Raw genomic sequence first — 13569 nt, 5'->3', positions numbered from 1 at the left:
TTGTTAAGTTTTAAGTTGGTACATGGTTAAATTGTAGGTATGGATGAGTTCCAAAAACTTAAATATATGTATAAATAAATATACATATATGGAGGCATGGTTGAATTACTAATGTATAAATAAATATACTTAAGGAGGCATGGTTGAATTGCCAATATATAAATAAATATATTTATAATGGCATGATTAAATTGCCAATGCATAATTAAATTGTTATATATTAAATGATTAAAATTTTATTTATGGTTATTGTTTGTATAGGTTGGATTAAGATTAAATATTCTTAAATTAGAATAATATAGTACTTACAGGTTAGTGTATTATTTTATATATATTAATAAAATAATATTGGTGGAGACATGGATGATTTGTCAATGCATATATATTGGCTATATGATTTAAATAATTAAAATTATTATTAGATATTGGATTAAATGCAATATTCCTTTAATTATAGTTTATTGTTTAAATGATTAATTAATTGTCTATGATGGAATTGAGGTTAAGGAACTTTTCTTTAAAATAAATGGTAGATTGTTCTAGGTATGATTATTATTTAATCATTGATAATTGTTTTGGAATTAATGAACTTAGTAATAGATGTGACTGTTGTTTTTATATACGGGTGTATCACTGTATATTAAAGATAAAAACTTTAATAGGATTGTTTTGGACAGATATGATTTTTTTTATTAGCTTTCAGAGGCTTGGTAGAGAGAATTTGCTCGTGGGTCTAACCCACGATTTATTTTTCAGGTTATTAGAAGTTTCAGTCTCGAGGTTGAGGATCCGCAGCTGGGAAACTGTCATTCATCTACTCATCTTGTTTACTTTTAAGTAATATTGTTATTTATTCGATAATATTTTTTAGGGGTCTATGAATTACGGGATTCCCGAGTTGTAGTTTTGGAGAAGTATTAAATGAAATTATTATTTATTAGTTTTTTTCAGTGAGTTATTTCTTCTTCTTCTTCTTCTTTTTTTTTTTTTTTTTTTTTTTTTTTTTTGTACTCTACGTTTGTTTGGAATATTTTAATTGTTTTGATATCCTTTAATTTTGTGTGCGGATTTGATCAATCCGTATTCCGAAATTAAGGGGTATCACATCATCTTGAACCGGTTCCACTTTGCTGAACCGGTTCAAGGTCTTCAGATCTGTTTTAGTAACTTACCTTCCTGATCTATTTCGATTCATATTATGTGTAGACTTCCTTCCAAAAACCTATGTACAAATTTGACTTGGTTTATATGTATCTTTAGGTCTTTCAAACTTTTATATAATCTTTCTTTTATTTAACATTGAGGTACGACTTTTTAGAACACAATTTTATTATTTTGAGAGATATTTTTCAGAAAATTAAACCTGATTTTTCTATTTTTATTTTGAGAGCACACACATATATACATGAGTGCTTTAGTAGTGTTATTCTCTATCTCATTGAAATTGGAGCATGAAGATTCAGAAATTTCGAAAAACAGATCTATTCATTCTTCATTAAATTCAGATTTGAAGAAAATGGATAAAGCGATCATACTTTGAATGGGTCAAAGCATTCGTGGAGTATTATTTGATTTACCAGCAGTCTTTCTACAGAGGTCAAGAATAAGCCTGAGGTTGAGAGCTGTTGGATGGGGGAGTGCAAAGTCAAGGATTGTTAGCAATTGGTTTTTGATAGAACGATAGGGTGTGAGTCTGGGTAGCTACTGTTTTAAAAATAATTAATTGTAGCTAGTAACTACTAAAGATCAAGTGCATTGAAAGAGTTCTTAAGCTGCTTAATTTTTTCATCTTCTACTATTTAATAATTAATAATTTGCCATGCTTCCTTAGTCCAAATTCTTTCTTTTCCTTATGCTTAAGTGGACTAAAATTGGCAATTAAAAAGCAACATAATTTCTTCTTCTTTTTTTTTCAAATCTAATTTTTGTAAAAAAAAATTTCTTACTTCGGGAACACGAAATACCCCAAAATAATTTTTTGTGGCGAAATTGTTATAGTTGATGTATTCAAGTTAAAAACCTAAAAATATGAACACTTTAAATGTGAAAAGATATCGTTGCCCTATATTCAATTCACAAGAATCTAATTATAAAGGATATTTAAATTATTTAGTTTGAGATAAATGCATTAATCATCTCATCATATATTGTTTTGATTTGACCACCAACTACTTCAAAATTGTTTTAAATACACCACATACTGTTCGAAAATTACATACCATGTGGACGAAGTATAGGGGTAATTTCTGAGAAGGTTACTCACTCTTATTATTAAGAAGATTTTTTATTTATTTTTAATTCTTATTATTAAGATGGTGAGAAATCAAAGGAAAAATAACATTTTTTAAATACAAAAGATTTGTTCAATTACATGGATGAAATCATAAATAAATAAATAAAAAACAATAACAAAAGTAAATAAATAGAAATAAGTCATAGGTTATGTGTATAGCTGAGTATTCATGGGACCTCAATTATAGTTTACATGTGTTATATCATGTTGTCCAAACAGTGTTGAAAGATAAATTTTTAATAATTGGGTTTTTTCGATTGACTGTTAGCTTTGTATTTGAAGAAATAAGAAGACTTATTTCATGCAAGAGAGAATAAATAAATAAATTATTTGAAGAATAATATGTTAAGGGAGTAATTTTGTCCAAAAATATCCCTCAGACAACCGCTTAAACGGACATTAGTTAAAAACATACCCTGGGATAGTTGAGGGGGATTTTTTGCCAAAAATATTTATAAGGGCTTTTTTGCAACTGAGTAATAATAAAGGGTGATTTTTGGCAATTGGCCCAAAAAGAAAAAAAGAAAAAAACCACAAGTTTAAAAGGTAAAATAAGTGGGTTAGGTAAAGGTTGAGAAATATGGAATTAAGAAGACTTATTTCATGCGGAGAGAGAAGAGAGAATAAATAAATAAATTGTCTGAAGAATAATCTGTTAAGGGAGTAATTTTGTCCAAAAAGATCCCTCAGACAACCACTTAAACGGACATTAGTTAAAAATACACCCTGGGATAGTTGAGGAAGATTTTTTGCCAAAAATATTTATAAGGGCTTTTTCGCAACTGGGTAATAATAAAGGGTGATTTTTGGCAATGGGCCCAAAAAGAAAAAAAGAAAAAAACCACAAGTTTAAAAGATAAAATAAGTGGGTCAGGTAAAGGTAATAAAATAGGTAATTGCTTAATAAAATAATTTACCAAATGCCCATTTTCAATTTGTAATTGGTGTTCAGATTTTTTATACAAGGGATGTGATCAAGAATTTCAAATCATCATTAAAAATAACTATTCCCAATTAAAATAAAATAGGTAATTGTTTAATAAAATAATTTACGAAACGTCCATTTTCTCTTTGTAATTCAGATTTTTTGTACAAGGGGGGACCAAGGGGTATCAAGAATTTCAAATCATCACTAAAAATAAATAAATAAATAAATAAATAAATAAATAAATTACCATTTAAAATAAATGCTATTTATACTCTTAAAAGTTACCAATTAAAATAAATTCTATTATATCAGAATAAATCATATTATACTCTTAAAAGTTACCAATTAAAATAAATCCTATTATACTCGAAATTCTTCTTACTAAAACAATTAAAACAAGTTACCAATTAAAATAAAATAGGTAATCCTATTTTTTATGTTAGTGTTTTATGTTTGGTTGGTGACAACAATGGTTAATCTTGTAAATTTAGTTTGTATTGTGATTTATTTTTTATTATTTCAAAACTATCATGAAAGTATTTTATTTATTTTTTATTTGTATTTTACCAAAACTATATTGGCTCATTTTCTCTTTGTAATTGGTGTTGAGATTTTTCTCCCAAAGGCCGTCAATTGTCCTTCATCTGGTAAGTACTTTAGAATTATGTTTTTCTTCTTTAGTTGTTATTTTTATTTTCTCAGAAGCACCATGAAAGTGTTTTATTTTTTTATTCTTTGTTTAATGTTTGATTGTTGACAAGTGACAACAATACATGGTTGATCTTGTAAATTTAGTTTGCATTGTGATTTCTTTTTCATTTTTTCAGAAGTATCATGAAAGTACTTTATATTTTTACGTAACTTGAATTCTTTAATTTTTGATTTTTTTCTTATTTTCAATTCATTTTCTCTGTTTCGCTTTTAGAGTTGCTTTTGTTTTGTTTATAGGGTTTGCAGTAAGAATCAACAAAAAGAAGAATCATGATAGAGAAGAATAAAAAATTGTAAGTATAAAGTTATGATTTTTCTGCAAAGTTGGGATTTTTTATTTTTTAAAAAATAGTTTGTTACCTTTTCCCTGTTTTGAATTTTTTGAATAATTGATTAGCATCATTTTTTCTATTATGAGATTTTTTCAATAATTTATTAGAAACTTGACAACAAATTTGTTTTGTTTATAGGGTTTGCCGCTGAAGAAGAATCAACAGAAAGAAGAATCATGATAGAGAAGAATATAAAATCGTAAGTGTAAAGTTATGATTTTTCTGCTACTTTTTCTATTCCATAAAAAGTTGGGATTTTTTATTTTTTAAAAAATCAGTATGTTACCTTTTCCCTGTTTTGAAATTTTTGAATAATTGATTAGCAACATTTCCTCTATTATGAGACTTTTTCAATAATTTATTAGAAACATGACAACAAATTAAAATATCAGTAAATTGAATTTTTTCTTTAAAATTTTAATTTCTCTTATCTCTTTTCAATCTGGTTCAGGTTGACTAGCAAGTTGATAAATTTGGTTTCTGTTCTGCAATTTTATTTAGTTTATGGATGACAACTAATTTTATACATAAAGAAGTTACATAATTTCTATTGATTATTGTTTATTTTAATTTTCGATCACAATTATTTTATTATTAATTCTACTTGAATATTGTTTATAAAATTTATTAATAAAAGAAATACTAAACTGAACTATTATAAGTATATATTTATAATGGCTTTATAAATATTAAATATCAACTATTTAAAACAAGTTGTTAATTAGTTATTTATTAAATAAATTTTTTTTTGGTTATAAATTAACTTTTGAGTTTTGACTATTATGAAATATTGGTCTAATTTTATAAGAGATAAAAAAAAAAAAAGAAGCTCATCCTTATGAAAACTCACAAAATATGATTATTCAGAATTTCAGAAATGGTGTAATTAAGATTATATAATTATCTATAGGTAGACTAAAATATGATGCTTGTACTAGTTTTGGAGCTATGCAAAACTAGGGCAAGCATCCATTTTTATCTAATAATCAATTTTACTTGTAAGTCAAAACATTCCTTATCTTAATTTCATATAAATGTGATAACTCACACTAATTTTTATTTTTTTTTATTTTACTTTTTTATATAAGTTTTTAAAATTATTTTTAATTTCATCCCACCTCATTTTTGATTGATCGTTAATCGATCCATGCAACTATGAGCCACAATGATGAATCCGAAAGTATCAAGAAATAATGTTCATAAACGAAAGTGACAGGGAAGCCGAATTAATCATCCATGAAATTAAAAGTTATTGCAATTTGAGCATATGAATTTCAATTGCTTATGTAAAGGGAGAAGAAAGACAGAATTTTTTGAGTATATCGATTTCAATTATTTATTTGAAAATAAAGTTTTAAAAAAATCTAAAAAGAGAAAAATAAAAATTTCAAAGAATTACAAAAGATGAATAATAATTATAGTACAAGAGATTGAAAATGGTTAAAAAAATATATATAACAAGAGAAAACTAAATTTAGAAGAAAGAGGGAAAGCAAAGGGTTGTAGTTAATGAAGCATGCCATAAATATCCTAGTAGTTTAGGAGGAGCTATTTTTGGTTTTAGTGTTATCAGGAGAATGAAAACTGTGTAACGTTTTTATAAATGAGGCCACGTAGAGACGCTAATCAGAAACGGAATAACTCCCTCCACCTACAACCACAATCACGCAGATTCTGCGTTGCCACCGCCGGGAACATTCGCCACCGTAAATGGTTGCCGCCGGAGATCCTCTTCATGGCGGGTCACTCACGGAAATGGATGATTTTGGCGGTGACGATTTGGATTCAGGCGTTCACGGGCACCAACTTCGACTTCTCGGCATACTCGTCCGAGATGAAGTCCGTGCTGGGGATCTCTCAGGTCCAGCTCAACTACCTCGCGGTGGCGTCCGACCTCGGCAAGGCAGTGGGCTGGTCGTCCGGCCTCGCTTTGGCCTACCTGCCCTTGTCGGTCGTCTTGTTGGTCGCGGCCATCATGGGCTTTTTTGGGTATGGTCTTCAATGGCTTGTCCTCAGGAATTTCATTAGCTTGCCCTATTTCGTGGTTAGTTTTCTACCCTTTTCTTAATTTCTCTCTCTATATGTATATACATATATAAATATACTTTATGATTTCCATTCCTCTGCAACATGCAACTTGTGGTTTCGAATATTCAATGTTAATTTTTTTTGGCCTAATTGCAATTCACCATATAAAGCTATAACACACACATATGTGTATAGAGATGGATGTAATTTTTATCAATTCGTCCTTGATTTTTATCTCTCTGTCTTTTTAGTTTCTACTTTCTATTCTCCAAGGGTCTAGATAACCCCACTACAGTCCATACTTTTCAATGTGGCCCATTAACAATGATAGTTTCTTTATTTAAATAAAAATTGACAACCTACTATGTTGATTCTACTTATTAGACCTGCCTATCGAAGAGTACAGTTGGGTTTTCATGATTTCTTGCACTTCAATTACTCTGTTAATCTGTTCCATCATCACAACATTCTTTTAATAATATATATATATATATATATATATATATACCGTACTCATTTTAAAACAAATGCATTTTATTTCACTACAATTATTGAGAGGAACATTTTAAAAAAGTACTTTCTCTGTCTCAAAATAAGTGTCATGCTTTTTTTTTTAGTCTCAAAATAATAGTTCATTTTTTTTTTTAAATAATATATTTCACATCAATCCATATATGTTCTGTGAGTTTAAAATTTTAAATTTGAATATTCAAAACTTAAAATGGTAAGCTAGTAAATTTTTAGAGAAACAATGTATGTTCCACGTGTCCTTTTAAAAATTACTACTCCCCCAAACCAATACTTAAATTAAGACAAAAGAAATATAATACATAACATACTCATACAATTTTAAAAAGTATCATATATAACATACTTATTTCAAAACAAATGCATTTTATTCCACCACAACTTGACATTTTAGAAAAGTATCATAGAGGGGTCACTATTTGGTTCCATAGTAAAAGTTAGGATATGACAGAGAACATATTTCAGTTTTGTCCCCACTTAAAACATGTATGGTACCATGTTTTTAGAAGTGTTGTCACGCATTCCTGTTGCGTGCTGTAAATTTTTGTACATTACAAATAATTAGGTCGAGCTTGTCTTGTTTTATTTGATGAACAAACACTAACCACGCCTTTAATGAGCTGAGTCAAGCTAAACAGCTCAGCTATTCTAAATTATGTTTTTGGGGGCCTTTTGGCCTGTCATTGTCAAAATTGCTCTGTTTCAAACATAGAAAAAATGAAAACAAGACTCGAAATGCTTTTGAGGTCCCTACAACTTTAAGGTCTCTTACAACTTCAAATTCTAATCACAAGCTTTGAAATGTTGAATGCGACTAGATACAAATATTGTTATTTTTTTCGTTCAAAAATAATTGGATACTTTGAAAACTTTGTGAATCACGGTTCTCAAAGTTACTATTTTAAAACGGAAGAAATATTTATTATGCTTAATCGAAGAATCTTGAAGAGTGCAGGCAATTGTCGCTAGACACTTGCCTTCAAAGATTGATGGAATCAATCACAACCACTTTGAACTATAAACCAATCACAAGAACTGTTTTGATTGGTTTCCAAACCAAGAACTGTTTTGATTGGTTTCCAAACCAATATGGCAATATGTGAAAGCCGAGTGTCCAACTAAAGTAGCTCGATATTGCTAGCAATCATCAAGAATCTTTTTGCTTTCTAAGCAGAGCACTTAACTTGGACGCTTTAATTTTGTCAGTGTTGCATTTTACTTGAATGCTTCAACTTAAATCCTTGTGCATCACATGTGATGGAGTGATGGACTCATTAGTTCTCTTTCTTGCTTTTCCAAAATGAATTGTCAATTCTTCCGTGATATTGTGTAGGGATGGACTATATAGCTTTATTGTTTTTATTTATTTGGCATTGGTCAAAATCTTTTGGCTTTTCTTGCTTTTTTCTTCATAGTACCTGCATGATACTTACATTACAATTTTTTTTTTTTTTTTGTAGCAATTAGAATCATAATTCATTATATTACTATTGTATTATGACTTTACTGCAACAACATTGCCCTTTCAAATCTCATTTTGCACAAAAATGTTTCTACAAATTTGCATCACATCTACCTTTTAAGGCCTTTTACTAGTTTAACTGAGGTTGATTGTTTGAAACTTGTTGTAGGTATTTCTTTTGTGTGTGTTGGCTGGAGTTAGCATATGCTGGTTCAACACAGTCTGTTTCGCTCTCTGCATTCAAAATTTTCCAGATAACCAGCCTCTTGCATTATCACTAACACTGAGCTTCAATGGTGTAAGTGCAGCCTTATACACCCTAGCCGCCAATGCAATTAACCCATTGTCTGATGCATTATACCTTCTTCTCAATGCTGTCCTACCCCTTCTCACATCCATTGTAGCACTCGTACCGATTCTTCGCCAACCCCCTTTGGACCCCCTTCCCCCTGAAGCTGTTCGACGAGATTTCTTCATATTCCTCTTATTAAATGTGTTGGCCGTTGTTACTGGCATCTATCTACTATTTCTCAGATCAACAGATTTAACAACAGCTCGTATCCTTTGTGGTGGGGCTGTTGTCCTCCTCATCCTCCCCTTAGGTATCCCTAGCATCATCTATGCTCGAGATTGGTTCCCTCTTTCCATCCTCTCAAGCTTCAGCCGTGAGGGCTCAGGCTTTGTTCTCGTTGATGTGGTGGATCATGAAGAACTCATCAGCAGTAAGACAAGTAAATTAGGAAATGGAGTCTCTAAATCTGTTAATAGTGATGAATCTACGTATTCGTTTCCAACCCAAACTGCTGGAGTTAGTGAAGGGTGTTGTAAAACAATAATAGAGAAAGATCAGTTGGCAATGATTGGAGAAGAGCACACCGCACAAAGGCTTATTCGTAGGTTGGATTTTTGGCTATACTATATTGCATACTTTTGTGCGGGTACACTTGGGCTGGTGTACAGTAATAATCTAGGGCAGATTGCACAATCACTTGGACAAACTTCAATGACCTCAACCCTTATCACACTCTATTCATCCTTCTCCTTCTTTGGCCGCTTGCTTTCAGCAACCCCGGACATCTTGCGTGGGTAAGTAATCAAACGAGTTCCCAATTAGAATTATTTTCTATGGACACACACACACACACGTACTTAAAAAGGAAATGTTGATGACTTGTGCAGGAAAATCTACCTTGCAAGGACTGGTTGGTTTGCCATTGCACTTTTTCCGTTTCCATTTGCCTTCTTCTTGCTTGCTGCTTCAGGCAGTGAGATGGCACTGGTAGTAGGCACTGCCTTGGTTGGATTAACCTCAGGGTTCAGGTTTGCAGGTGCTGTTCAAGTAACATCGGAACTGTTTGGGACTAATAGTGTAGGTGTCAACCACAACTTACTCGTCACCAATATCCCAATCGGTTCATTTCTCTACGGTTACCTTGCTGCGCTGGTTTATGATGCCTATGCAACAGGAGGAGGCGTCACCAATGACATAGTAGTGTGCATGGGGAGACAATGCTATTTCTTAACCTTCGTGTGGTGGGGGTGTGTCTCTGTTGTGGGATTAGCAGCAAGTGTGCTGTTATTCCTAAGAACTCAACCTGCTTATGACCGATTTGAACATAAGCGAATATCTTCTACACCATATTAGTATTGGATTACAATCAATCAAGGAGCAGATATAGCGTTTAATTAAGTTCAATTATACAGTTGGAGAAGGTTGTAATGTATATAATTATAGATATAACATTCTTTATTTGTTTGTAATAAATATATGAATTCATTCATTCAGAGAGTGAGAGTCAACATCTTGTACATAGTTGAATTTTTTTCGAAAAGAAAAGCCAAGAGAATCAATCTCTTTGAAGTAGTTAGAATTCTGGCTTACCAATTATTGTGGACGTGGAAAGTCAATAGTTATGATGGGTTTTACTTCACAGAGGTTAGTTTGGGTTATCCCCAGCTACCTTCAATCCTCAAAGAAGCTCCGAATAATATTCCAAGATCAATTTGAAACGTTGTCTACAATTTTCTGAACAAGAGTGGAGACTTAGTTGACAAGAACTAGCTATCTGAAATTTTGTTGTCATTTCTATGTGATATACGGGATTCATGTAGTCGATTCTAAGTAGTTGAGAAAATGGTCGATGTCCTTTATTTTCTATCTTGCAAAAGGCTGGTTTATTAATCTGCAAAGCCAAGATGAATATTTTTGAGTCGCGATATGTAGAATGGATGTTGAAGTTTGTATTAAAAGGTGAATATGTTTTACTTACTCTTTTATTCAATTTTTACTTATTTTAATTTTATCGGAATAAAACTAAATCCAAACTCACAAAAAAAAAAAAAAAAAAGTACAATTAAAGTAAATAAAGTTTAAGAGATGACATTGAACTTTTGTGCGTGAAAATCCTAGTTGGAAGAAATCTGAAGCAAAGTATAGCTCACTTTGACTTACGCTCACATCATTTCACTCTATCAAGACTCAACTCGCTGAACGTCACCAGCTTTGCGACCTTCCGTCCAACAACTCATGACTTCAGGCTTATTCCTTCAATCTTGTAAAAGGATTGTTGGTAGATCAACAACAGTCTGCGCCTTGACTCCTACCATCACACTTTTCTGAATCTTTGAATCTTCAATTATGTTCCAATTCTCGTCAAATAGTGAACACCACCCTAAATTACTTTTGTGTATATATGTGTGGTCTCAAAAATCAAATTGATTTTCATATAAAAAAAAAAAAAAAAAATCTCTCAATTAAAAAAATAAAAATTTTCCAGTCCTAAAATTTTTATAGATAGAAGAACTTCCTGTTTCTACCTCACAAAATTAATTTTTAGAGATAGAATAACTTCTTGTTTCTACCTCTAAAATTTTTTTAGAGATAGTATAAATTTTCAAGTTAATTTTGTGTATGATCATTATTGCAAAAAATTATCCAAAATAGAAAGCACAAAACAGACAAGGATTGAAATTTTCTTTCCGGTTTCATTTTACCAGTGAGTTTTTGTTGTTTTGGAATGCAACGTGTGCAACTGGTTCCATGGGGAGGAACCAATTCCGTTTTACCGGTACGCAATTTAATAAAAAGTACTTTCCAAAAACACGTTGCGCAACCAGTTTCATTAGGCCGGTATTAAAATTCCAAACTATGAATTTGGGTAACAAGAATATTACTATTATCGCAGTAAAAGATAAGGTTGCTTCCCCAACATAAGGATATACCTTCTCTAATGTGATGTTCTCAACTGAATAGAATCGAAAGCATATGAGTTGCATTTATTACTTCATTACCATCGAGACACAAAAGATTGAACAAAAATTACAATTCGATGGAACAAAAACTATAATTCGATGGAACACATTTTGACATTAAAATTTATCAATGAAACCCATTTGATATATCTTCAATGTGTTCCATGCATCTAGAAGGAACAATTTTAATACAGATGAAAAACAGAGGATTTTAATACACTGTTTTTTTTTTTAAGCAAATGGATTCCCATTCCTTCGATTTCATGCCTACAGCCAACGCACAAATGGATCTGGTGGTGGAACATTTTTGGTAGTAAAATTATCTCACGCTTTTGTGCATAAAAAATTACGCTTTGAGAAGAAAGGATTAGAGATGGAACTAATTGGAAAATGTAACAAGTACAATGACTATTTATTTATTTATTTTCTACTCCCTCCATTTCATTTTAGTAGTCAGTTTTTTTTTTTAATTTTTAGCCGTTCAATAATAGTTGTTCTATTTTAAAAATTAATGTATTATATTTTTTTAAAATCAGGATTAAGTTTTTTTCCCACACAAATAACTTGTACACCCATTTCTTTCTTTCTTATTTATTTTATATATATATAAACTAAATCTTAACTTTTCATGAAAAAAAAAAAAAAAACATTGATGAGTCAGCACAAGCAATTTAAGCACATGGATTAAGCAATTTAGGCGCATAGGACTAGTAGTTGGGGACAACCACATGCATGGATTCTCCGGCAAAAGTGCTATATAACCACATGGATTAACCCACTTATAAGCACATGCATGGGTTACACTTAATTTTGTTTTCATGAACCTTGAACTTCAATGATTTGTAATTAGCTCTGTATTTTTACTATTATTATAAGCCTCATTATATGCAATTATTAGATGTAATCCTTTTTTCAACCCTCCTTTTTTTGTTACTAAACCAGGAGTAAGGTCATACTAAGATCCTTGATGAGTCAGCATATACAATTTAATATGTAGTTGTAATGTGCAAGAATTTGTGTGCCTATTCATTCTTGCTGTCGCACCTCCCTTTGTTTCTTCTCTTTTGGACAGCGCAGCCTAATGAAAGCCCAATAAAAATTGGTTGTTAATCGTACAAAAAATAGTTTAATTTTCTCAGCACTGTCCCAAATCATGAGCATTATGTTTATTTGGTAATTAATTAGTCTAAATTAGTATAATTAATTCAAATTGTTAATATAGAAATATATAAAATCTCTCTCTCTCTATATATATTAAGAATGGGTTTCAATTATAATAAAGTGGTATATGTCATTGAGGGACGGCTTTACCTCATGGACTGACCCTTCCAGAAGAATGCTCAACTTTTAAATCAAAACCAACCTCCTTTGATTTAAAAAATGTACAAAATATTTGAAGTTATACAGAAATCTAAATTCAAACCACACTTTGCACGTTCAACATTTGATTTAAAAAATGTGCTAATCTAAGAATAACATTTGAAGTTTTATAGAAATCGAAATTCAAACGACACTTTGCTACTTCAATTTTCAAACCAATTTTCAGTTGCATTTAAGGAACTGCATTTATTGTAAGCAAATGCTTTCGGTTCATGTTTCTAACAATTTTAATCCAATTAACTTCAGGTATTGTTAATTGATCCACAACCATAAGCCACTTCGTCTTATAATTGAATCCAAAATTTATATTTGTATACTTTTTAATAGACCAAATAGTTTAGCACCATTAATAAATTCTCCAAAAAATACTTCTTTAATTAAATAATTTATCTTAACTTAGAGTGATAGGGATGGCAACATGACGATTTAAGGAAAGTGCATTTCAATTTCTAAACTTTCTAATGTGTTTAGCAAAACTTTTTGTTCAAAATCGTTTATTATCGAATACTATAATTTAATAATACTCTTAAACCTATTTAAAAAACTAAATAAAATATCTTTTTCCTAACATATTTCAATAGATTCCTAAATCCCAACTTCGCTCGAAACCATTTAAATAATCTCACAATCAAGATTCAAGGTTGTGATCTGTGAA

The 13569-nt window shown here is 30.6% G+C and overlaps 1 protein-coding gene across 1 annotated transcript; it reads left to right on the top strand.

The window, feature by feature from the left end:
* Window positions 1-5464: 5464 nt before the first annotated feature.
* LOC132308827 (protein NUCLEAR FUSION DEFECTIVE 4-like) lies at window positions 5465-10803 on the top strand. Its single transcript, XM_059807074.1, has 3 exons — window positions 5465-6308; window positions 8452-9368; window positions 9462-10803. The coding sequence occupies exons 1-3, from the start codon at window positions 5868-5870 to the stop codon at window positions 9925-9927; spliced, it is 1824 nt and encodes a 607-aa protein (XP_059663057.1). The 5' UTR covers window positions 5465-5867; the 3' UTR covers window positions 9928-10803.
* Window positions 10804-13569: the final 2766 nt, after the last annotated feature.

The sequence above is a fragment of the Cornus florida genome, unplaced genomic scaffold (assembly GCF_030987335.1).
Source record: "Cornus florida cultivar Cherokee Brave unplaced genomic scaffold, ASM3098733v1 CherokeeBrave_3.0.0_Hap2_Chr05, whole genome shotgun sequence".
NCBI lineage: Eukaryota > Viridiplantae > Streptophyta > Magnoliopsida > Cornales > Cornaceae > Cornus > Cornus florida.
This window is presented reverse-complemented; position numbering and strand designations above follow the sequence as displayed.

What these genes read in the sequence shown, in the direction of transcription:
- LOC132308827 (XM_059807074.1), top strand. Translation starts at nt 5,868, where the DNA reads ATGAGGCCACGTAGAGACGCTAATCAGAAACGGAATAACTCCCTCCAC. An exon ending in TTAGCTTGCCCTATTTCGTG is followed by an intron (nt 6,309 to 8,451) that starts GTTAGTTTTCTA and finishes AACTTGTTGTAG; the next exon opens with GTATTTCTTTTGTGTGTGTT. An exon ending in ACCCCGGACATCTTGCGTGG is followed by an intron (nt 9,369 to 9,461) that starts GTAAGTAATCAA and finishes TGACTTGTGCAG; the next exon opens with GAAAATCTACCTTGCAAGGA.